At 45.6% G+C, this 26224-nt stretch overlaps 1 protein-coding gene across 2 annotated transcripts in view; it reads right to left on the reverse strand.

Annotated features, from left to right (window-relative positions):
• ORC2 (origin recognition complex subunit 2) overlaps positions 1 to 26224 on the reverse strand; it is a 369154-nt gene that overhangs the window by 197213 nt on the left and 145717 nt on the right. For both annotated transcript variants that reach the window (XM_069615439.1, XM_069615438.1), the window contains exon 10: positions 13113 to 13222. In XM_069615439.1, coding sequence (XP_069471540.1) covers positions 13113 to 13222 — 110 coding nt within the window. The remainder of the gene's footprint in view (positions 1 to 13112; positions 13223 to 26224) is intronic.

Below are 26224 nucleotides of genomic sequence, written 5' to 3' on the forward strand. Positions count from 1 at the left end.
GTCCCTCTGTTTGTATTTTTCTGCCCCGAGGGAGCCTTCTAGACGTGAGTGAGTACAGAAACGAGAGATATAAAAGGAAGTCTATGTTCCTTCCATCCGAGCGGGGAGGAAAGGTGGGCACATGTGAATCTAAGCAGATACAATCATCAGAAATGCTTTTACGGTAAGTAATGCATTGTCTTCTGATGCTTGTTAATCTGCTTAGAATCACATGCTGTGCATAGACTAGCGAGCAGTACCCGGAGTTGGCGGTGGGTTATGAGAAGGAACAGTAGAGAAAAGATGTCTTAGTACTGCCTGACCCACCAGGGAGTCAGATCTCGAGTGTGCATCTAGACAGTAGTGTTTTGTAAAGGTGTGCACAGAACTCCAGGTAGCCGCTTTGCAGATGGACTCAAGGGGAACATTTGCAATGAATGCTATGGACGCCCCCGTGCCTCGAGTAGAGTGTGCTCTAGGCTTAAAGGGCAGTTCTCTCTTAGCAAGAGTATAGCAGAGAGTGATGCATTGAACAATCCATCTAGAAATAGTGGACTTTGAAACTGCATCCCCTTCTCTTCCTGCTGCCACCGAGACGAAGAACTGGTTAGTCTTCCTCAGTGGTCTGGTTCTTTCCATGTAGAACATGACCGCTCTGCGCACATCTAGTGTATGCAGAGTTTTTTCTCCCAAGTTGGAAGGATTTTGAAAGAACGTTGGCAGTTCTATAGACTGGTTTACGTGGAATTTCGATATGAACTTCGGAGCAAACCTTGGGTGCGTGCGTAGAACCACCTTATCTCTGTGAACTGTAATGAAGGGGTCTAGAACAGAAAGAGCCTGTAGTTCACTTACCCTCTTGATGGAGGTGATAGCTATTAAAAAAGCAGTCTTAAGAGTGAGGTCTTTAAGAGATGCTTTGTGCATGGGTTCGAAAGGTGAGCCCATGAGTTTGGTAAGTACCACGTTAAGGTCCCATCCGGGAGCTGGGTCAGCTATCGGGGGGTGTATTCTCTTTATTCCCTCCATGAAGGCCTTTATAACAGGGATCTTCCACCACGACACCTTGAGTTGGGAAGTGGTGTATGCAGAAAGTGCCGCTAGGTGGACTTTAATGGAATTGAACACTAGACCTGAATCCAACAAGTGGGTCAGGTATAGAACAATATGTGTGGGAGAGCAGTCAATTGGGTTGATGCCTTCCCCCTCTGCACCAGATGACAAATCTCCTCCACTTGCTAGAGTAGCAGTGGCGAATGTTAGGTTTTCTGGCTTCCCTGAGAATGTCCATACATCTCTGCGGGAGCAGTAGATGTCCGAATTCTATGATCTCAGGAGCCAAGCTGCTAAGTTCATGTTCTGGGGCATGGATGCAGAGTCCTGCCCTTGTCTTGTGACAGCATGTTGTACGGGCAGGGGAGTTTCACTGGGGGAGATAGAGACATCTCCATCAAGTGAGCGAACCATGGCTGTCGGGCCCACATTGGGGCCACCAGTATCATGGTTACTTGTTCCTGGTGCATCTTGTGCACCACCTTGTTGAGAAGGGGAGTCGGGGGGGAAAAGCGTAAACAAATTTCCCTGACCATTGCATCGACAGACCGTTCCCCTTGGATTGGTTTTGGGGGTACCTGGAGGCGTAACTTCGGCATTGTGAGTTCTCCAGGGTTGCAAATAGGTCTATTTCTGGGAATCCCCATTGTGTGAAGACGTCGAAGACGATGTCTTCGTGTAGTCGCCATTCGTACTCTTCGGGCAGGGGGAAATCTCTGCTGAGTTTGTCTGCCAGCAGATTGAGTTCCCCTGGTACATGTTCTGACAGTAGGAACATGTTTTGTTTGAGAGCCCACTTCCATATATTTTGGGCCAGTTTGGACAGTCCTGGAGAGTGGGTGCCCCCCTGCTTGTTGATGTAGTACATGGCTGTGGTGCTGTCTGTAAGGACCAACACCGTCTTGCCCTGTAGGTGTTCCTGGAAGGCTTTTAGCGCCTTGAACACAGCTAGTAGCTCCAGTAGATTTATGTGTTTGGATGCTACGTTCGGAGTCCACACTCCGTGAGCAGTCTGATGGTATAGGTGAGCCCCCCATCCTGTTAGGGATGCGTCTGTGGTTAGAGTGGCTTCCGCCGCGGGTGTGGCAAAGGGTTTCCCTTTTTCCAGGTTTTCCTTTGTCCACCATCGTAGCGAGAGAACTAAGGCCTGCGAGACCACCACTGGATCGTCCCATAATCCGCTGGCCTGACACCACTGGCTGTTGAGCCACTCTTGCATAGGGCGCATGCGCAGGCGCGCGTGAGGTACCAAATAAATACACAACGCCATCATGCCTAGCAAGCGCATTGCTTTGCGTACCGTCACCTCTCGACCAGTCACATATTGAGGGATCTGAAACAGCATGTTTTGGACCCTCTCGTTGGAGGGGAAGACGAGGCCGTCCTTTGTTTGAATTAGAGCCCCTAGGAATTGTTTGATTTGGCTGGGGTCTAGGCTGGACTTCTTTCCGTTGATGGAGAAGCCCAACTGGAACAAAAGGTCTACAGTCTTTTGGGTATTGGAGAAGCATGTTTCGTAAGAATCCCCCGTTATGAGCCAGTCGTCGAGGTAAGGGTAAACTGGGATGGACAACCTGCGCAGGTGGGCCGCTGCCACTGCCAGTACCTTCATGAATACCCTTGGTGCTGATGCTATGCCGAAGGGTAGCACTCTGAACTGGTAGTGTTTGCCCTCTATCATAAACCTGAGGTATCTTCTGTGCGCTGGCAACATTAAAATATGAAAGTATGCATCTTTCATGTCCAATGTTGTCATGTAATCTCCCTGTGATAGCAGTGGGATCACTTCCTGTAAGGTTACCATACGAAACTTCTGGGGTTGTTCGCTGGGCGCAGATCTAATACAGGGCGCATGGTTAGATCCTTTTTGGGTACAAGGAAGTACACTGAATAAATACCTTCCGTTACCTGAGATAGAGGCACGACCTCCATGGCTCCTTTTTCCAGCAGTTGTTGTACTTCTTGGAGAAGGATGGCAAGGTGTTCCGGTGTCATGCGTCGTCCCCACGGGGGTCTGTAAATTGAATTCGATGCAGTATCCGTGGGCTACGGTGGAAAGTACCCAGCGGTCTGACGTTATTCCCTCCCATGCTGGAAGAAAGGATGTTATCCGGCCCCCGACTGGTGTTGCATGGGAGGGGACGCAAATCTTCGCGTCACTTGGTGTTGTTGGGGGCTTGGGAGCCTCTGGGGGTGGACCCCCGCCCTCTCCCTTTGCCCCGGCGCTGTCCTCTTTGGCTGTACTGCCCACTATTGGTCTGGTAACTGGGGGCAGGGTACTGTTGCTGCTGATTCTGCTTTTGGCGTTGGCCACGAAAAAAGCGTGTGTTGCCATAGCCGCGTCTGGTAGTGGGCTTATAGATCTGGTCAAGAGTTTTGATAGTATCAAACTCTTTTTTAGCCATTTCCAGAGCCTCATCCACCGCCTTCCCGAAGAGGTTTGCGTCTTCAACAGGTTTATTTATTAAAGACGCTTGTGTCTCCGGTTTGAACCCTGAGTTGCGCAGCCATACATGGCGTTTTAGGAGTATTCCTTGAACCAGGGAACGTCCCGCTGTCTCAGCAGCATCCAGAGAGTTCTTTACAATACTCTGGTTGACCTGGGTTCCTTCGCCAATAGTTGAAAGCAGGCGTGTACGTAATGGTTCCGGCGCTTCTTCGGCGTCCTTGCGCAGTTTGGCCCACTGCGCGTCCGCGTAGCTAGCTAGCAAAGAATTGTTGTTCGCAATTCTTGCCGAAAAGGCAGCCGAGGATGTGACTCTTTTAGCAAGGGCATATAACTTCTTGCCCTCCTTGTCAGGTGGTGCCTCACTGGTGGACAGCGGCACCCCTGCCCTCTTCCTTGCATTAGTTACTACAAGGGAATCCGGAATGGAATGTCCCCTTATGTACAGCGGGTCTGAGGGTGAAGGAGTAAAACGTTTTTCAATCCTTGGATTAACTCCTCTGATTAGTGCGGGTGTGGATAGCGAAGGGGTGATTCTTCTCTTCACTGAAGCGAGGAGGGGAATGGTCTGGCTGACTGGGGGTTTCTCCTTAATTACTCTTTCCACAAAGTCTATTTCCGGAGAGATCTCCCCAGTGTCCACTTTGAAATGTGCTGCTGCTCTGCGCAACAGGGCATTGAATGTGGGCTGATCGTCAATGGGAGACGTGTTTCTAACAGGTGAATTGTCTGGAGGATTTAGGTTTAGGACATCAGTGTCCGAATATCCTGATGGGGATTGCCAGGGATGAGAAGGTCCTTCTTCTGGATTTTCTCCGAAGCCTTTTCCTACCATGTCTGGGCTGTCTTCCAGACCTTCTTCTTGGTTCTGTCCTTCTTCATTGTCCACAAAATCATCCTCCTCTTCTAAGTATTGTTCCTCACCAGTGAGGTCATACACATTATGGAACTCTAAGGCTGTGTCCTGCCTCGGGTATTTGGGCTTGGGGTCCACCTGAGGCCCTTCTCTTGTTCTCTTGGGAGTGGGAGGGTTCTGGGTGTTCATAAACCTCTCCATTCTCTCCATGCAGAGATGGAGCCTTTCCATGGTTTCATGGGGTACCCCTGAGCGGTCTAGCGGGGGAAAATTAGTGTTTTCTTGCTGAAAACGGCTCGACCTCTCCCACAACGTCGAGGAAAGTGTCCCGTCGCCCTCCGAAAAGCCTTCCGGTGTGCTGGGGGTCCCCCCGACTGAAGGGGGTAGTGCCTGTTTTTCTTCGGGCTTTTACGGCGTGTCTTTCGACCTTTGCGTAGCGCTCGACGTGTCTTTCGGCGTGCGCTTCTGGGCGTCGGCTACAACGATCCTCGCCAAGCTCTCTGTGACTCGTTTGTCAGCGGAGGGCTGTGGTTTCGACGTTACGGGTGTCGAACGTTCTACGGCGGCGTGCGCTCTCTGCTGGTGCGCGCCGGCCGATGGTTTGGGGGCGGCGCCCTTATTTGCCGAAAGCCCAGTCGCTGGTCGCGGCTGAGTGAGGGGCTTCGAACCCGAACGGTCCGAGGAGGCCGCCGGTGTAACCTGCGTCTCCTTGGGCGCTGATGCTTTCTTCGTCTTTGACGAAGAAGAGCTATGGGTTGTGTGTTTATGTGTTGTATCGTGTGCGTCAGTGTCGCCGGGATGTTCATCCCCATAAGCAGGGCGTGAGCCGAGCCCGTCGGGGCCGGGGACAGACGACGAAGAGCGCAAGCGCTCTTTAGAGGGGTGTACGACTTCCGTAGCGGAGGTCGTGTTATCACGTTCCTCGTCACTGTCGGTGGTAGCAGCGGCAGGTGAAGACCCGGCCTTCGACATAGCATAGGTCGCCCACCTCTTGACCCTACGGTCTTTTAGAGTCTTTGGCTTTAGAAGCCAACAAGCCGAGCAACCCTCCTCTACGTGATCGAGGGGCAAGCAGCGGTTACACCGTGAATGCTTGTCCTTCCAAGTAAACTTGCCCTTACAAAGTGGGCAAAACCTAAAGGGTGTCCTCTCCATAGCCGAGGCAATAAAGCGTGATAACTACCCCAAGGGAAAGGAAGGGGAAAAGGAAAGGCATTCTCACAAAAAGAATCAGAGATGTCCCACGACCCCACTCTCCCTACTGTATTTGGCCTGCGAGGCCAGGCCACATGTTCGGCAACGCCGACGGATCTCCTCCGCTCGTCCCCTCCGTCGAAGATCTTGCTCGCCGGAGACAGCTTCACCACTGTGTCGAGGGAGGGATCGATCTATTAAATCTTTAAACAGGAAAAAACGACCAAAGGTCGAGGAGATGGAATCTGCAATGTCTCTCGAGGAGTTCCGCGTAAAGGCGACCAGTAGCTGGGCGGGAAAAAACAATCTGAGGGACATCGACGCGTGAGGGATTGTGGGTACAACACACGTCACTATAGGGATAGTATTTCCGACACGCCCGGTCGACGTCCCTTTTCGACTACGAAAAACAAGATGCAATACTCCGCAGTGACCACTGGATGTCGGACCTATGCACAGCATGTGATTCTAAGCAGATTAACAAGCATCAGAAATATATATATATGTCCCTATCTACCCTACTGATAACAGGCGGGTGGGGTGCACTATAAAATATAAGAAGTATCATGCCATGCAAGAAAGAAGGAACTCCAAACTGGGAAGGGGCATGGTAGAAGATTCAGTCTGGAGCATGTACCGAAACCTGGGAATGCATTAATCCTGCAATATGTCTCCTGGTTAAATCTCACGAGTAGTGCCAAGGAACTAAGGAACCAAGGTTGATGTTCAATGCAAACTAATAAGGAGGATCTTATGACCCGAACAAGTCCCCATACCCTCTCCACTACAAGCTGCATCACTTCAGCCTGGTGGCTGAGAGACTCCAGAAAACTGAGCTGGCAAAAAAAGACTGAACTGTAGAGATACTGTCTAGCCCTTGTAATAAGAAAGCTGGTCCCTGAGCTTACTGTGAAGGAGAAAAACCAAGCCAATAAACTGTAGCTTAAGAAACTCTTAGGGTGCAAAGTAGACAACTTCCTGCACCATGAGGACAGGTAATGGCACATAATTCCATTCCAGTCCCCGTCACCCTAGAAAGTTAGTTGGTGTGCATGTGGATGGGCACATATGCTGTTCTGGCTTTTTTCTTCTGTGCTAGGGTGCAAGAAGCATAACGTGAGTGGTGAGGGCAAGACTGTCTACTTACTGCGTCGCCTGCCTCAGAATGTATATAATGCGATTTCTGAAATGAATGAGGCTCTTGAACAGAAGTTTAGGAGCACTCTGACTCTGTGTCTGAGGAATTTCAGAGACTCCAAGAAGAAACAGTTAAAAGTCTGGCGGCCTAGCTGAATGGATCCACAAGGAACTGGAATGGATGGATTAGGGCTAACAAAAAGGGTATGGTATAATTAGCTTTTCAACCTCATCTTGTTGTAACATTTGGATGCTTGTCCCACAGAGCTTTTTCGACATACTGCCGACTCCATCTTTAAGGACACCACACTGTTAGAAGTGGCAGCTGATTAGTGGGTGTCGCCTTTAGTGAACCGTAATGCAGGGGTCGATATTGAAACTTGAGGAGCACGAGCTGAAAGCAGCTCCTGGGTATTGGGCATCACCCAATAGGCAGGAACTACCTACGTAGATCCAAGAGCTAGTACACAGCGCACGCCACATCTAACTTGCGCATTAGATGTAAACCCCACATTTCTGTCCATGATGTATGTTACAGTCTATTTTAAATATCTCTTAGATGTGCCCTTATGCATATTACCAAACATACAGAGTTAATATCACACATGTATCTATCTTTGTATGGCGCCATGGCGCCAGTTGGCCAGGAGAGTCAAACGTAGCTGCTGGTAACTGATGGTTTCAAGCTAACCAGGCTCTCCTAGGCTAGAAGCAGGAGCTAAATAGCCCTCAGCCCCAGCAATTTCGAACCCTGATAATGGAACAGAGGTTCCTCAAAAGCAGGTGAAGTTGAAATATACACATTCCTCCAAGTACCCTTTATCTCAAGCCCAAAAGTAGTAAGAGCCAAGTTGCCATTGCCAGATTCCCGCTGCAAGGCCAAAGCCTTTGGGGTGAATTCTGCCAGCCTAACCTTCCACTATAAAGAGGTACTTTACTTTTATATGCTTATAGAACGCAGAAAGCCTGCAGGCATCAGGGCGCATCAAATACCAAAGACAGACAATGGGTGCAAAAATTAAGGAATTTTACAAGGCTCCATGGTGGACTTATTTAAACAGATGGGTTTTAAGTTGCTTCCCAAAAATTAGGTATTTGTTTTCGAGGCGGAGGGAGAAAGGTAACTTGTTCGAATGTTGTGCTGCCTGAACTGGAAATTCTCGACCCAAGCCAGTTACTCAACTGAAAGAGGGCATTTGAATCCTGCCTTGTGCTTCAGACCTCAGTGCCCAATTCAGAGTGTATCTCAAAAGCTGTTTCTTAAGATATGCGGGTGCAGAGCCATGCAGGCACCTATACACTATGGTCAGGGATTTAAATAGGATCATGTCTTCTATCGTCAACCAGTGCAGTGCTTTACTTCCTTGAGATACAGGCTCTCTTTTCTTAATCCCTTTGATGAAACGTACAGCATTATTCTCCATTACCTGGCATCTCTCTATTCCCTCCTTTGTGGCCCTGAGCAGCAGCGCGTTGCCATAATCCAGGTGGGACATAGGTAGTAAGAGTTATTTTTATGTAAAAAGGTAACCTGTGCCTCAGCCTCCACAGATGCCACCACCATCATCACGAGGGTTTTAACCCGAGCCGTTACTGGGGTACGTGTGTCTTTAATATCGAAGGCTTTGTATTCCGCGCCTAACTTAGCTCGTGCTTGACGCATACCAAATATCATGAACTCATTTTTTTTACTATTCAGGCACATCCAATTGTGCTCGATCCATTTGTCTACGGTGCTGTAAACTGCTGCAATTTTAGCACTGTCTGTATGATGGTCTCTATCCAGCTCTGGCACCAGCTGAGTGTTGTCGGCGTTATTGGTGAAGAATGCGCCGACGCTTTCCAAAAGATCACACAGGCATCGCATATATAGGTTAAACGATAAGGGCGACAGACTGGCTCCCTGTGGGACCCCAAAACCTATGTGAGCAGCCTTTGAGAATTTTCCCCCCCAGTGTACTTTGCTTTACGGTCAGCCAAGAACGATGTCAACCATGCCAATGCAGTCGCGGAGCAACAGCCATTTTGTCGAAGACTTGTTGTAATAGTTGGTGATCGACCAGGTCAAAAGAAGCACTTAGATCTAGGAGCATTAAAAGCCCTGGCTTGCCCTTGTCGAGAATGCCAAGCATACATGTCTGCAGAAAGGGGCTTAGCCAGGATTCTCTAACTAGTGGGGCCTGAAGCTAATGTAGTTGGGCCCATCGCAGTGACTAACATCTGCAAATGCCCACACAGTGCTGATAAGAGGGCATTTTGCAGATTTTGGGTGGGCCTTGCATGCTCAGGTCCTACCCTGTCTACACCTCTCGTCTGCAGGTCTAACATAGCAGTCTCCGTGCTGTGTGAAGCACGGAAACCTGATTGCTGCTTGTGTAATGTCATTGGCTTCGACGTGCGTTTGTAGTTGGGTTGTTGCTATCTTATCCAGAATTCTTAAAATGAAATTGGAGTTTGTCATCAGTGTTAGGAAAGATTTCTTAATTGTGGGTAATTTTCCTTCCATGTGGCAACCCCTAAACATTTTGCTGTTGTTTTCACCATGATCTAGACTTTGCCAGAGAAGTGCAGCCTTCTGCCGCACTCCTCTGGGCTTTCGCTCCATTCTTACGGGGAAACTGACATGCCCTTAAGACAGTCAGTACCGGGAAACGTTGTTTTCCGTAGTTCTTTTAACATGATGCAGCTTTCGCGCAACATGGCACAATAGGGCACTGTAAGCTAAGTTACTGCTCTCTTGAGTCTCTAGTCTTCTACAGGCCCTAGACACTCTCATTGGATTGTTAACGAACGGTGTAAGTGAATCACGGACGGGACTGGTGGCAGCGATCGTTTCTTTGTGTTTTGAGCTCCTTTTGGCTGTTTAAGCGCGTTTCTCGCGCTTAGCCCAAAATGGCGGCCTGGCTTCCAAAATGGCCAGACTACGAGGCTCGTTGTCCTGCCCGCTGACCGTCTTGCCCCCTTCACCTTCCCCAGGTCGAGCCGACCCGGGGCCTTCCTTATTTGGGCATGTACTTTCCCGCGAAACACAAATGCTTTCGCGGGCTTCTACAGGCCTTGTGTGTGCCTCCAGGATGTGGGCTGGGATGTCTGGTCCCAATACACATCCTGGGTGCCAGAGAGTCTAGTGTGTCGTGAATGCCTGGGACCACCGTGTTCCGTGATAGGTCCACGTATGGTGTGAGTGTTTTGTGAGCAGATCTCCCATTGGGTCCCCTCTGTTTTGGCGCGAAGGGAACCGTGGATAAGATGAGGCTGGAAACACCACTACCATGTCGATCTCCTGAGTTCTCACGAACGAAGGAATACAGGAGCCAAGTATCCTGCAACTACGAGGCTGAACCGAGGAATCGCTGAAGGACTGCTCCTCTGCACTGCTGTCACTTTGTGAAACCCTTTCTACCTCTGATCGAACGAGAAGGCCTGTACTGGTACTTCGACCCTTTGGAATAGTGGGAACAACTATTCTCGGCATCTTCACCATCTCCTGCACGTAAGCCTTCGGAAGTGTCTCTGGGCCATCCAGTGGACTGACCAGCCTACCCAGGAGTCTTGCTCTAACCGCCGTCAGGTTGCTGCTGTATTACGAGTCCTTGCCACTCTCACATGATTCGTACACTTGGCATTCCCAGGTCTGAAGTGAGAAGTGTACATTGGGCTGAAATACACACGGCCGCTCCGTTGCCCTGCTGTGGTAACAAACTGTGCGGGTTCACTGCGTTTGGGACATCCTCAACTAACTTCTGCTGCTGCGGAATCTACACGACGCTGAGACGTCCCCTGCTCGTATCTGAACCTGCCAGCACTTAAACTGACGCGGAGAAGCCTGGGTCTGCCTGCATCGGGGACCGGTGAGTAGCATCGCTAGGAACTGGTCGCCCTCCTGCAGTAGCCCATAGCTTTTCCCTGCTGTGTCAAACAGCACGCCTTTCCGTACTCGCGCTCTGCTTCTGCCCACAGTGGAGGCTGCGCTTGAGTCGCAGAGCTCTGTTCATCTTCATTTGTTCACCGAACTGAACTGCCTGATTCCCTCGAGGAGACTCCCCTTGGCCCGTTGGCACCCGCGTGTGCAGGTACTTTTGAGCACAAGGCTCCACTCTTCGTAGGGATCAGACTTCCTTCTAGTTAGGTGCCTCTGAAGGCGGACTGGGTCTAACTATTATTCGCACTGCCTGTTTTCCTCCCCATCTAGGTGGTCTACACATTTCTTGCGTCTAACTCGTTAGACTCATTGGTCATTGTATATATATTGTATTTGATTGTGATGTGTTGGTTTAGTTGAGTTTTATTGTGATTTCTCGCTGTGGTCAATGTTACAAAGGCCTTGTAATAAATGTGTCTATATTTTTAATATAACCCCTACTTTCCAAGTGTCCTTGCTTTGTGTGCTCATTGCAGGCTTTCATTCACCCTCACCCTTCTTGAGACCTAGTCTTGACCTCCGCGATCGCTACCTTGATTGGTCTGGCTTGTCCAGAGGGTGCCCTGTTAAAAGAAACTAGGCTGGCCTTCTGAACCTCTGCCCCTCCAGGACAGAGTTCAGAAATCCATCTTAACAATCGGGCGCAAGTTGACTGGGTCCTTGGTATCCAGGCCAGGCTTCTTAACCAAGGGTGGAATGGTAACCTCCTTGATACTCTTAGGTACCAAACCCTCTTGAAATGAGGCATTACAATTCTTGTCAATACTGGGGAGAACAATTCTTTGTTTTCCAGTGTAAACTTGGGTGGTGGAATGTTTTCTGAACATGAAGTAGGTTTGATGTTTGCCATCACTTTAACCATTTCATCTTCTGGAACCCGGTGAAAATTAAAGCTCGTCAATTATCTCTGGGTTCTACGGCGGGTAAAGATATATCCGAATTAGAAGAATCTATGATCAAAATAATGGTATCTCTAGCTTTCTGTATTTTAGCGGCGAAAGCCCTTTGCACTACTTCACAGTCCTCCTCCATTAGGGCATAAGGGGGAGTTAGTGCCTTAGGTTTTCCTATTGATTTAAGAATATTAAAAAGTTTGCTTGTGGAGTTTGGCGCAGCTGCTATCAATTTGTTATAGTAGTTAGACTTTGTCTCTCTAATGCTCTTTCTGTACTTCAGATTAATACATTTCGAGTGGTCTTTATTAGCTAATGAAGGGTTTTTTAGCCACTTCCTCTCCAGGCTTCTTTTTTTAACTTCAGTTTACCAAGCTCACCATGAAAGCATTTGTGGTGATTGTCAGTCTTCCTGAAGAATCTAAGTGATTTGGCCGCGGCTGAAACATTTGCATGAGAAATGTGCAAACTACCAAATGTTTACACCTTTCTCATGCGAACACACACACATACTCACACCCACACATACAAAAACACCCATAACACCCCCCCACCCACACTCTCAGCAAGCCCCCACCCACACCCCCAAAATAAACAAACCCCACTTAGCTTCATCTTAACACTGGGTTCCTGCAGCGCCAGTTCCTTTTCACTTCCGTGATCGGGAACCGACGCCACAGGGTCCTTTTCTTTTCTTTTTAAAAACGGAACGCTGCAGGTGTATCCCCCACAGCCCCCGCTCACTATACTATAACGTATAGTGATTTTAGATCGACTTGGGGCATCACATGATGATCTATGCTTTCGACTTGGTTTTGTTAAAAAAAAAAATCTTTGAGGAAAATTGGATATGCACTTTAGATCAACTGGCACATTTTTACAAAAACGTGTACCATGTATTCCCTATGTTGCCATATTTCCTTGTCCTATTATAAGAAGTTTATTCATGTGTTTTAAGATGAATCAATGTCACACTAAGGAATGTTGTCACAGGTGAACTGGTCTGTCAATTACTATGCAATCTATGGAATCTAGGTTTCCCAGTTATATGGAACACTATGAAACCCTTAAACATCTGGTGCTCGAGTGACCACATTTTAAAAATGTGCGCTCTTTTTTAAATTAATTTTGTTACAGTTGAATTTGCTGATTGCACTGAATTTTTATAGGACAGACTTATGAATGGAACATATCCTCCAATTCTAGCATTAGGCAATTTTTAAAGATTGTGGAAGAAGAGCTTGCTCAATTCGAAAGTTAAGATGGCAATGATATAGCTTTATAATGTAATTTAATATAACTGTTGTTTTATAGCTAGAACTGCCAAAGGGTCTTGTATTAATGAGTTTATGCGTTTTATGTTTATTTTTAAAAATTCTTCTGAATATATGGGGCTAATGACCGTTAAGAATGCAAAGATGCTGATGCTGAAGCATATTTTAAAGTTTTATGTTGTATAAAATGAATTTGATGTTAAGTAAAGTTGTAATTTTGTAAATGTTTATTATAACCAAACACAAATCAAAAAAAAATATATATTTCTCCACACCAGCAATTTCATCGAGGGATTTTGTGTCTGGATCCTTGGCCTTGCAATCAGGACACCTTTCACCACAATCCCAAAACACTTACTGTAAATGCAGCATCCACTTGTAGAAGAGGCCTTCATGCTTTTGGTTCAAATCCTTCAGCTCCTCAGAGAAAGCAGGGGAAGCATTTTCCAAAAGGTTACGCAACATTTCCTGCATTTGTGAACATTCAAAACTGGTTTTAGTAAGCAAGTTAAATGAAGACCCTAAAAACGTCATAAAAAAAGAACAATCTTTGACCAGCTATTTATTAACCTCTTCTGGTAAATATCAGTAGTAGGAACGGTTCACTTTCAATTGTTTTCAAAGCAAAATCATTGAAAAGCACAACTAGATGCTGTGGAATGTTCAATCTGTAGTCTTTTGCTGTGAAGGTTCACCACATCATTGAAATGCTTCTATTAGGAAATGTAAATGGGCGTGAAAAGTCGATTATGCCAAAGCCCACATTTTGGCCATTTAGAGCACTAAAGCTCTACCCATTGACCTCATAAAACAATGCGATGGAGGAGCAGAAACAATATTAAGAGGTCTCCTTCAAATGGCAAAGAGGTTCAAATAACCAATGGGACAAAACAGTAGTGTTCCTCAAGAAGATATGAAAGCTGGAGACCAAAGAGAGTCTATTGTGTCAGGAATAAGCATGAGGAAAACAAAACTAGTTCTCCCCTGAGCGCCCATTTTTAGTTAGGGCTATCAGGTGGCGCTTGCGCCACCTATAAACTGAAACTACTGTTTCAGAGTACAGGCAGGGATAAATGGATTATGCAGAGAGACACAACGGCTGTAGGTTTGGTTTGGTTATTTGCCCACCCATTGACTGCACAGGACCATTCTCATCCCCATGGCCATTACCACTCACTACCTGCCCCTTCCCACCCAAACCGCCACTTCACCTGAAATCTTTGAGCTTGCTTTAATCAAGCCTTACCATCAAACTTTGCACTCCACGTGCCTGCCAGTGTGTTTTCAACGTTGTTTTTGGAGAGTTCATGACTTAATAGGAGAAGTTAAAGCACTACTGGATTAATACACATTTCTTAACTGGGTCTGCCTTCAGCCACTCGATTTATAAGCCTTATGAGTGCCCTTCACTGAAGTCCTGTTAAACACATGCATTGACAAAGCCAACAGTTTCAGCTTGTGTGTATTAGGCAGTTGCCAGGAACTGCTACTAGATGCCCAGGTACTCGGACCATTTTGCACCTGCTCCCATCAATGCCAGTTAATATCACTACGGCAGTGCCCAAAAAGTGCTGGTCCTATTTCTACACAAAACACCCAAACTGTTGGCAGTGCCAATACTTGTTCCCATCACTTTCATGTTTTCATGCTCTACAGCAACCTTTTGGCAATATTGTTTTTCCCCCCCAAATGTGAGCCTCTAGTATACACAGAGCTCGGTGTCAGCCGGATGAGGCTGAAACTGCTGTACAAACTGGCCCACGTGCTCAGCATAAGGGGCCAAACAACATCAGTGTAAGGGGTATGGGAGTGCCCCCATTCCGAGGAGATTGTAATTTTCAATACATGGCAAGTTACCAAGTCTATTGTGCCTCGTGAGGGCATCTGAAGACCACCTCATGGGGGTGTATGTCCAGGGTTTCCACAAGTTAAGTCCTGACTTCCACAATGGAAGTGCGACTGAGTCGTCTGGCTTCACTTTTAGAAGAGGAGAGGGGTAGTACTAAGGTATGGTAAGTCACACACCAGCACACAAAGAAAGGCAGGTGTACACAATATAGTTACTGAAAAATGTAATCTTTAAGACAAGCATCAAGAAATATATACAGTGAAGATAAGTACTTACACATTTTTTATTGGCAAGAAAACATACTTTTATTTTTTGATTGTGATATAGCCAAAAATAAATGTTTACTTTTTACACATGATAAACAATTAAAAAGACAATCAGAAAATCAAAAACACAAATTGACAACACACCCAAATGACAGCTACGGTCCTAAAAACAAAGGAAAAAAAGTTATCATAACTCAGTACATTAAGCAATTCATTTAAAAGGAGCATAGAAAATACAAATGAATACACCATATTTCAATCTTTAGAAATTCCTACAAGTAGTATCCTTGTTAATGAGATTTAAGGCATTCAGAATCTTTACAACGTTTACTGTCAGAAACACTTGGTTTCCCGAGGCCATTCTTTCCCAGAACATAGCAGAATCCAGAGATTCAACATTGTGGACAAACCTTTGCAGTCTGCCCCACCTACGTTCCCTAGTCCCTGGGCATTCCGATAGCAGATGTTTGGTTGAGTGCTTTGCATTCATATCGCACTCCTGACAAATGTCACTGGGAAAAGCTACCCCGTGTCTAATGTGTACAATTTCCAGAGAAGGTAAGATGTTTAATCTGAATCTGAGGAAATTCACCCTAATCCTCGGATCAGGTAACTTTCTTAGATAGGTAGGTAGAAGTGATCTGGGTTTGTCACAAAATGAGAATGAGAAGGATAATTTGGCCGCTCTCATTTTATCAATCATTCTGATCGAATCCCATCTTTTCATACATTCTTTTGATTTTAGCTGGTTTTGGACCAAAGTATCTTGATCAGAATCTGCTTTGGCTAGAATTTCCGTACATCTGTTCTTAAGGATATTTAAAAATGTATTATCGCCCTTCAACAATTAAAAAGAGACATCTTCATAAAGGGAGTTTAGAGGAGGTTCTACAATTAATCTGTATAACGAGACCCATCTCCATTCCATCCAGGATAAGAGAGAAGTTAACCCCAATTCATACCGAATAGAGGCCATAGGGACCGAGTTTAGGAGATTCAGGATTATTTTCCATAATTTGGCCTCTATTGTTTCCAAGTTTATTTCAAAGCTTTGAATATTACATTCTAGGCAGAATAGCAGGGTCGGTACTACTTTTCCAATATAATATTTTATAATAGGAAGGATGGAATTTTTACAGAATTTAATATGGATCTTGATCATTTGAGAACCAAACTTTACTCCATATTTAAGGTGTTAATTAACTCCACATTGTACGGACAAGCACTGATCTTAGAACCCATATACGTAATCTCATTTGCTATGGGAATAGCTCGATTATCCTTCGACCATGTGAAAGATTTCATCTTCACTTGTGGGCTTTTAAATATCATTATTCTGGATTTTTCTGGATTTATTTTCAGGCTGTTCAATTTTGCATATTCACCCAGTGCATTGGCCAGCCATTGCAGGGCAATTTGTGTATAGTCCAGAAAAACAATATCAGCGTAGGCTAGTCTAGGACTCGCCACTAGCAGCGTTAGGAACCACCGAAACAAGTCAGACAAATATAAATTGAAAAGAAACGGGGCCACCATACACCCTTGGCAAACTCCTCTCTGTATTTTAACTGATTGAGATAGATCCCCAGATCTAGAGAGTCTAACACTTAAGGTACAATTATGGTGGAGTTCTATTAAAATTGCCAACAGGTTGTCCGGCACACCCTAGCTCTTTAATTTGCCCCATAGGCGATCTCTGTTGATCGTGTCGAAGGCCTGGGATAAATCCACCCAGGCCCCGATCAGAGTTCTCCCCCCCACGCCCCACATCACTTCCTGAACTAAGACAGCAAATGACAAGATTGTTAAGCGAAGTAGATAAGCCTCTCCTAAATCCCATTTGGAATTTGGAGATAATTCCGTTGGCTTTAGCCCAGTCTTCCAGGTCTCTGAGTACCAGGCCCGCAAATACTTTACCGTCCCCATCCAATAAGGAAATCGGACGGTAATTGGAGGCTGCCAAACGATCACTGCGCTTATAGATGGGAATATTCATGGAGCTTCTCCACGAGTCTGGTATTTTTCTTGTTTCAATTGTTTTATCCAACTGTGCTTTTAGCACCCTTTCCCTTAGGCCGAGATTAAACTTCAGGATTGCATTTTGAGAGCCCATTCGGGCCTGCGGCCCGTGATAACCGATGTTTTAATTATAAGGCTCCTAATCTCCTCCAAGGATTAAGGGCCCACTTAGAAGTTAATGCGATCTTAGGCTCTGAAATCTGGGGAGGGCCATATATTTTGCTAAAATGGTCAACCCATGAATGTTCCTGAATAATCATATCCTGTCACTGAACTGTTTTCTTATTAATCAAGGTCCAGAAGTTGCGTGAGTCTTTGAGGAATAGTGTCTTTAACATATCTTCCCCATCTTTCTGTGACCTCAAACATCTATGGGACCTCATCCAATTTTTGAATGTATTCTTAATTAGCCTAGCCTCCTCAAATTGCTGAACTATACTTATCTTGGACTTTTTTTTAATGCATACAGCTTTCTCCTTCTTTCCCTCTTTTGTTCCAACATTTGGATGTCAAAGCAAAGTCTATGGATAGGTTTATTTGTTTATGGGGCGTAAGTCAGGAGGGTCAAGGTTCCATAGAAACTCTGCAAAGTAGCCTCGGTCAGAGTGGAAAAAAAAAGTTCTTGATCAGTCCACTAGTTAGTGGTTCTCTCTAGGTGATTGTTTAGAGCTTGACCCTCTCTATCAAATCTGACCAACCTATTTCCCGCAACATTTGAAAACAAACTACTTCAAGGATGTACTTTTATTTTTAAAATTAATTTTATTCGGTTTATACAAACCTTTAAAATCTTTTACATACATCGACAAACAACAAATAACATGCATAAAGCAACATTTAGCTTTGCTCCTCCAAATACGTCCAACATCCAATTCCCCAATGCTCCTTAGTTCGCTGCTTGCTTCCTATACGCAAGAGACCGTACTTAACCGAAGTTCAATTATTGTTAAAAATTGCATCAGTGGGATTAGCAATTTTCGAATCAATTCCATTAAATATATGTCCCCACCATTCGTCCGCACACAGGGAAGGATGGATTGCACTCCACGTACCCAAGTGCAAAGATCTTTCGCTGCAAAGACTGTTACAGAATACAACTAAGTGCTTCAAAGTTTCTATTTCTTTTGCGCAGAATCTGCACATAAGATTTTGATTTTTGTTGCATCCACTTTTGTAGTCGCTCTTTTGTTTTAAACAGGTTCAACGGAATTGCATGAAGCGTCTCTGTGCATTGGGGTCTGGGAACAGGCTGATATATTGTTGTACCGTGTTGAAGGTGCATGCTTCAGATGGCACGTCTATCATCAATTTCGCCAAGGCTCTTTGAGAGCAAGTTCGCTCCCAGTCTAGGCGCCAAATTTTCAATTTTGCAGCATTTGGGTTTTCGTGGAGCATGTTGGTCTTGATGTCAAATTCCACCAGTAAACTTTCACATCTCTGCATCCACATTCCCACCAAATTCTGACCTTTAGCCGTTGCACTGTGAAGAACTTCAAACTGTAGGATGTTTTCTCAGGCACAGGTCTTTCGAAACAAGCATAGCAAGTTCCAGGTAATCCTTGCCTGAAGTGAGATGAAGGATAGTTTGTGTCTAATGCATGAGGACATTTTCCCTCTTGGGAGACCCAACACATCGACCAAAATTGGATCTCCAGTGAAGACCATACTTCGTGAGAACATCCCAGAGCATTTTCGGCCCCATAGATCAGTATTGGAATGACTTTTTGTTGATAAAACAGCCGCAGTGGTTCAAGCGAAAATTTCCCAAATTTCTTTTTCATAATTAACGCTTGACTCGCTAACTGAGTGCATTTCCTTTTTGTATCAGCTACCCAAGGGCCATCATTAATACAAGAGCTTATTACCATTCCCAGGTATTTGACACTTTGTGATGTCATCATCGGTTCACCACCTAGGAGCCATCTGAACTGTTTTGCTCTCTTCAAGGAGACCCCTCTCAAGTTCTTGAATATTAAGATCTCGCTTTTTTTGTACTGATCAGCAGCCGATTCTCACTTACATAGCTCTGGATGGCATCGAGCTTCCTTTGCAAGCCGACAGGTGTTAAATCCATCACGACAAAGTCGTCGGCATATAAGAGCCAGCTTACATGTGATTTATTTATTTTCGGCGGGTGTTAGGCAGAAACCTGTGCAGTTCCCTTAGGGACCACTGCAAAAGATTTAAGACTACAGGTGTTAGCAGTAAACCCACTTGGTAGCAGTCTGTACCACCCAGATTTACCTGGTAGCTGTGGCTGAGCAGTCAGACTTCCCTCAAGAAGAGTTAGGCAGTATGCAAAGTATACTCAATAGGTACTCAGATACAATAATACAAGCAAACACTGACCAGAGTTTTGGTATCAAAGTATATAATTATTTATTTAAAAACACACAGTTGAAACACTCCAGCACTCGTATTGTAAAATATTCTAAACACAGTTACTATTATGATATATACACCCCTTTTTCCCTATTAGAAAATCACAGTAAAACACCACTTATTTTCATACAGAGGTGAGCGCTTAACTAGATTGCACTCTAATAAGTTTGTGAAAAAGGGAGGGAAAAAGACAGAATATGAAGAGGTACACCACTCTATGATTCCAGAACACGGTTAGCAAGGCAGAGAGCAAAAAGTCACTTGTGAGCCAAAGTCCAAAGGCGGGGCCCACTCTTAGAGAGAGCAGAGCACAAATACGCCCAAGATCACACAGTTACACTAGGCTTAGAAAGTCTTGCAGAGGGTTCAGAAAAGAGTTTAGAGAGGATTAGAAAAGTTTAGCCAGGGTGTCCCAGGCTAACCCAGGTTCGAAAGCCGGGGGCTAAATCTACCCCGTACAGTCGGTTGCAAGGGAAGCCAGGCAGGACACGGTACCTTAAGTGGGAAGGATCCTCCAGCGGTGGCAGTTGTTCCTGGTAGTGGTTGCAAGTTGCGTCGTCGTCCAGGGAAAGAGAAGATCTCGACTTGGAGGAAAGATGAAGGTCGTTGCACTACCAGGGCAGAAACCAGCCGCAGAGTTTTCCGGTTAAAGGTGGTACCTTTTTCTCGCGGTCGTGGTAAAACGTGGTATCCCGGTTGCCGGGGTGCTTAGCACGGGCAAGACGGCCACGAGATACGTCGGGAAAGCGAAAAGACAGTGAAACTGGTTATCCCCACCAGTCAAAGGAAGAAGACTCTCCGGCGGGAGATCTCCTCTGTCGTTGGGAAAAAGTGGTGAGACGGTCCAGCATGGCTCCACCGGTTGTGGTGTCGTGGCAGGTCGGCTCAGCTTCTCCCTCGTCGGATTCTTAGGTCCTGTGGCGACTTCTGAAGTTCCAGTCCCCAAAGCCCTGCTTTTATACAGCAAACCCCCATTCACTCAGCCCAGCTGTCACTCAAACATGCCAAGGTGAGCCGGCCGGCTCACCACTTGGGCCAATCAGGGCAGAGTGTGACTTGAGTTGCCTAGGCAACTCAGTCCAGGGTGCCTAAATTCCCCTCCACCCCTCCTAAGTACCCCAGACATAGTGGCACCACTTTGGAGGGCTTCTGTGGAGAAGCCCGCCAAAAAGTGGAACAAAGGGCTCGACTTGGGTTGGAGTCACAGAAGGGAACACAAACGCCATTTTAGAATCAAGTTTTGGCAAAAAATACCAACCGGAGAATTAATATTAATTAAATAAACCGGCGGTATGTTCGAGGCTACCGTAAATAATTAAATAAAGATAGTAGCCTAAAACAATGGGAAATCCCATAGGAAAATATTTGCGGTTAAATATAAAAAGTAGTATCCACTGCCACCAGCCAAAACTCGATCAGGGGGGACGGAGACGTGCCCCCTCGACTAACAGACCCTGGGGCAATCGAATTACCCCAGCCAGTACGTCCACAATATGATGGTTTGTACTGGTTCTGTTCAGAATTTAAGACTAGTAAAGTCAATGGTGACTTTACATGCCCTGGGAGACAGTAGTCAGTCCCAGGGTATGGAGTCTATACTGGGGGGTCACTATGATACCCCTGTGTTACTGCACGGAGGGTGCTGTGTAACACACATCACAAAAACACATGAAACCTTACGGAGTAAAAGACCTCATAGCCCATTAAGCACATCTATATTCAAAGAAACACTCTCAAATCATTTCCAAGAGTGAGGGTAAAAGAGTCTCACTCTTGGCAGGAGAAAAAAAATAAACCCTAAAAATCCAGCAAAGCTGCTGGGGGACTCACTAGGTTAGGAAATTCAGCCTAAACAGAGAATTCTCCCTAACAGCAGGAATGAATTTATTGCATCCATCGAAGAACCTATGTCTGATATAAACAGACTAAATATAGCTGCAGCAAGCGGGCATCCTTGCTTTACGCCCTTGTGTGTTTTAATTGCCGTTGACAATGTCCCAGCTTGATCTAAGCAGATCTTGAGAGATGTGTCTGTATGAAGCTCCTGGATTGTGGCTACTAGATCTTCAGGACACTCCCACCACAGCAATTTTGACCACAGGAGCTCTCGATCGACAGTGTCGAAGGCGCTTGAAAAGTCGATAAATGCCACATATATATAAATACACTGTATTTGATTTTAAAGCCTCCATTTTTACCAAATTGAGAAGCAGTAGATTTAGAGAGCAGCCAACTTGTTTGACAAAGCTAGCCTGTCGGGCGTCAACATGCGCCGTTTTTACAGCCCACTCTACTAGTTTTTGTTGCAGAGTGGTTGCGTAGACCTTACCCATTACATCTAACAATGCCACCGGCCGATAATTTCTCGGGTTTGATCTGTCCCCTTTTTTAAATATCAGTACGATGATCGCCGATTTCCATGATTTGGGCGATTGGCCGGAGTTGTTTATTCCTATGAATAAAACTGCACAAAACTCAGCCCAAATCTCGGGGCATTGTTTGATGGTATAATTAGTTAGGCCATCCGGGCCGGGAGCTCTTGAATTTTTGGCCCTCGTGATTATAGACGCAATGTCATTTTTGCAGAAAGTGAGTACACGAGGTGGAAAAGACACTTCGTTCCCACCATCCGTTGTCTTGTTACCCTTATATACGGCCTCGAAGTGAGAGATCCATTCTGTTTCTGTCACCAGGCACATTTGCAAAGACTCTTGCGGCGCCTGCATGTTATTAATAATCCTCCAAAAATCCCTTGTGTTTTTGTTCTTTAATACACATAACAATATTTCCGCATCATTTTGAATGGTCAAGTGTATGTGGACCTTCATCCAGTTTTTATATCTCTGTTTTGCGGCTCTGATTTCCTTATTTCGAGTTTTTTTGATCCAATGATTGAGCCTGACGAATAGCCTGTCTCATCTGCCGTTTATGTTTTTGTATATCTGGATCGAACCAATGTTTACGGGCCATGTTTAGGTTTTTCAACCCCACGTTCTTGGTCTTAAATTGAAGCAGTAACTGATCATATTCCAGTTGGGTACTGTACTGACAGTAGGCAGTTGACAGTTGGGCAACCTCGTGTTCCTCTAGGCGAAGTCTGACCCTGTTTGCTGCAACCGAAATGGTGTTTTGCCACCTCAAAGGGCCCTCCTTTAAAGACGTTATAAGATCTGTTATTAACATATTATGGTCGCACCTGGTTTGCTTCCTAATCTTAAAGGATTTTATTTGGGCATACAAGTCAGTAGACACAAACACGTAGTCGATTGTGGAAGGTGAATCGGCACGCTGCCAAGTTGTTGACGGTGGCATGTCCCCAAAGGTGTTCCCATTCAGCATTTGCAATTGCCTCGATTCCATTTCTTCGAGCCATTCATTTGCTAGCGCCTTTTTATCTTCTGCCACAAGTTTGAAAAGGTCAATATTCACGTCTCCACATATCATAATGTTCGCCCTGGCACTAGCCTCATACAGGACATCCAGAATGTCCGCAATTTGCTCTATAAATTCCGTTCTGCCTGCCCTCTGGTGATTCCAATACACATTTAAAAGTGTTATTTAGTCAGTGACCTCAGAACCCAGTTTTTGCTTTGTAATCGTTGTTTCCTGAATAAATAGGGAATGGTTGATAGATTTTATAATCCTGAAGCCCCAGGCCCTGTTTACCAGTATTAGCAGATCCGCCATCGGGCGCCCTTTCTCCAATTTTATTGCGGCGTTCAGAGCCACTTCATAACCGCTCGAGATTGGAGTTTAAGTTAGCCATGTTTCTTGCAAACAAGCGATAGTTAGACCTTCCATCCAGTTCATGTTAAAAAGGTATATGAAGACTCACGTGTTCCAGGAAGCCACTAAACACCCACTCGAGGTTGACAATTCCTGACATTATTGTTGGTCATTTGTGTTAAGCATAGCTGCTACCCAGCCCCAGTCGCGATTGACCCCCCAATGCGTTCGGACGACTGGTGACACTGATTGGTATCGATTTTTAATTTTGGCCTCTGCATATGGTGATTCTAATATCCGTTTTAATTGCCTTGTGTGCACTCTCATCCTCATTTGTCTTTGAGTTAAGTTTTTATTCTCTCTAACTGTGCATTTTCACACGTAGGACTCGCGGACCGACCACTGGCTGCTTTCCTTACTTCAATACACTGGGGGCGTGTATTCTCCTCTTTATTTTAAGAGCGTAGCACTGTGCTCTGTTGCAGACAGCTTAACTTGTCGTGGTTACCTCCTACACCCTGTTCAAGATAACTCAAACAGGGTGTTTCCAGCGCGTAAACTTCATACCCCAGCGAGAATAGAGCTACTTTGGCATCCAGAATTGTGGTGGCTATCAGGGACGAGGACACGTGAAGGATGACTTTATCATTACGTCTTTCATTAGGAAATTCAACGATCTTTAAATAGTTGGACATGATGGCACGTAAACTTGGAATCATGTCAAATAGTCTGATGATGTTTGCGCAATTTAAAATCAGCTTATCTTTAGAGTCCAGCCTCTCGATCATTAACTTGAAGACCAGCGCCAAGTCTTTCCCTCTTTTAGCTTGATTTCTGTTACTTCTTTGAGAATTCACATGTGAGTCAAGTTGATTGCTTAATAAGTTTCCATTCCCCTTTATATGGGTAAAACCGCCAACTGCACCAACTGCTCCCCGAGTATAGGCAGAATTTGCTTCCTCATTTCTATGCGTGTCGGTTTGGGACACCTTGCGTTCATCCAGTTGTACACTTTTTTCTCTGGTGCATAGTTTCAGCCTCCTTTCATGCATTGTCATTAACGGTGGGCTTACTGGGACAGTTGGACCCATCTCTGGGGTCGCTGATTCGATGACAATGCGACAGGTTCTGGTGTTCTTAATTCCCGCAATCTGCAATGACAAAGCCCCATGTAAATGCTGTACACTCGAAGCTTGAGCCACGGCGGCACCTCCGTCCATATCATCTGGACGTTCTATGTGAGTAAACTCTGGTTCACTTGCAGAATTTATTTGATCGCACGTATTTTCCCCTCGTGACGTCGGCAGCCCGGTTTTTATAACTTCGACTTCTTCCACCTCATCGTATGTAGACATATTTAAAGGCTCGGCCGAGATCTCGTTAAGCAGTGTTTCAACCTCCTTCTCTACTTCATGAGGGGCAACTTTCTTTATCTGCTCCAGTTGATGTGTTCTTTCTTTTAATTCGGATTTGCTGGAATCTTTCGTCACTATTTGTACGAATTTTATGTTTCTCAGCAACTTTCCTGCTCCTGTGTTTTTGTTGTTTTCCTTAGCCGGCAAATTCTTTGGTTTTTTAGCGGGCTTTGTGAGTTTGGATTTTGCTTCTGCTAGTTTCATGCTGCTATTTGGAATGCCTCCAAAAATGGAGAATACATTAAGTTTCTCTAAACCTTGGCTAACAGTTGGCACATTTTTCTCCCTACTTAGATGTGGGTCCATGTTAGACGTCGATGGCGTTTGGTCATCAATACACAGTTGTCTCTTACAAGCTCTAGCCTGCTCGAAGGCCGTGATGAATGAAATGTCGGCAATTTGTTTGCACTCAGATGAAGTGCTAGCAGCTCGTCCCTGCGAGGTTGACACTGCACTATCCCCGCTCGGGTGAGAATGGATAACCTGAGCAATGCCCTTGGGGCGTGTGAGGTCAATCACGCTGCCTAGCAGAGTTAGTACAGTACCTTCAGACCCTCGGGTAGCGTTCTCTGGTGCGCTGTGGACACCCTCTAGAGCTCCACCAACAGTCTGCACCGTTAACTCAGGGCTCGCGACTGGAAGCAGCTTAGAGTCCCTTTTTGATGTATTAGATTTGTTGTGTCAATTGGGTCCTATTAGACCCAGACCTTCGTATTTAAATAAGGCCAGTGCTTCCCGGGCTTCTTCTACCAAAGGTTTTTTGTCAGAGGAGTCATTTCTCTTTTGTTCATACAGAGATTTAAATGAAGCGTCTAGGCTTTTCAAACCTTCTTCGACATTGCAGGAAGACTGACTACATATTTGATCCAAGTAACCCACTTTAGTATTCATTAGAGCCATCAGTGTTGTAAGATCACTGAGTCATTCAGGTTTTCGTATAACTTCATGAAGGGGGCCAGAGAGATCGCTAAGGAGGATATTATTGCGGCTTGTAACTCAGTCGATAGTCTAAATTTGTTAGTTCCCAGATTACTGGCCTGAGAGGCACGCTTCCTTGACTTCTTTTGCCTGTGAACTCTTCCCTGCCTTATTTTTGGGAAGGGGCGTTCTATAAAGGAGGAATCTGACAAATCACAGGTATCCAATCTCGTCGTACCAGAAGACTGTACATTTCGAACACTCTAATGCGTTGTTTTCGACTCCAGCCGTTTCACGTTGACTAGTCTCTTTTGTGAGTTAATCTGGTTAAAAGACAAGTCGTTCAGTAAGGTCTCACTTGTCGCCTCCATTGAACCACAGACGGCTTCATACGTTTGTAGCATACATTAGCCCATATGTCCTCATTAGGATCATTTAATTGAGCATTCTGATGTTTTATTGCTGTTTTATGCATTTGCTCGCATTGCGGAGTGAAATCTTTCATTAGTTTATTGCTGCATGCTTTGTTCATTGAAGTCAGGCTGTGCAATATCTTGTTCGCGACCTCCAACAAGTCGCAACGCTCTTCACACCTGTGGGCCGTCAGCCCGCCCTAGCTGGTGTTCTTGAATACAGTTCCAGGACGGCGGATTCCTTTAACAGACTGAGCGAGGAACTGAATACTTCATCGTTAAATTCCTCGTTTGCATTCAAATCAGAAATCATCTCCGGACGAAGGACCGGCGAGCTTATGCTCGAGATCTCACCTGGGTTAGGCACGTCATTCGCTCATTTTTGCGAAGTGACTCCGGCTAACCCAACCTCACCATCAGCATTTACAATTAAAGCGGTGGGTGCTGGCATGGAAGAGCGTCCTCTAGAGGAGTAGTTGTTA

The sequence above is a fragment of the Ambystoma mexicanum genome, chromosome 9 (assembly GCF_040938575.1).
Source record: "Ambystoma mexicanum isolate Mex_15411 chromosome 9, UKY_AmexF1_1, whole genome shotgun sequence".
Classification (NCBI taxonomy): Eukaryota; Metazoa; Chordata; class Amphibia; order Caudata; family Ambystomatidae; genus Ambystoma; species Ambystoma mexicanum.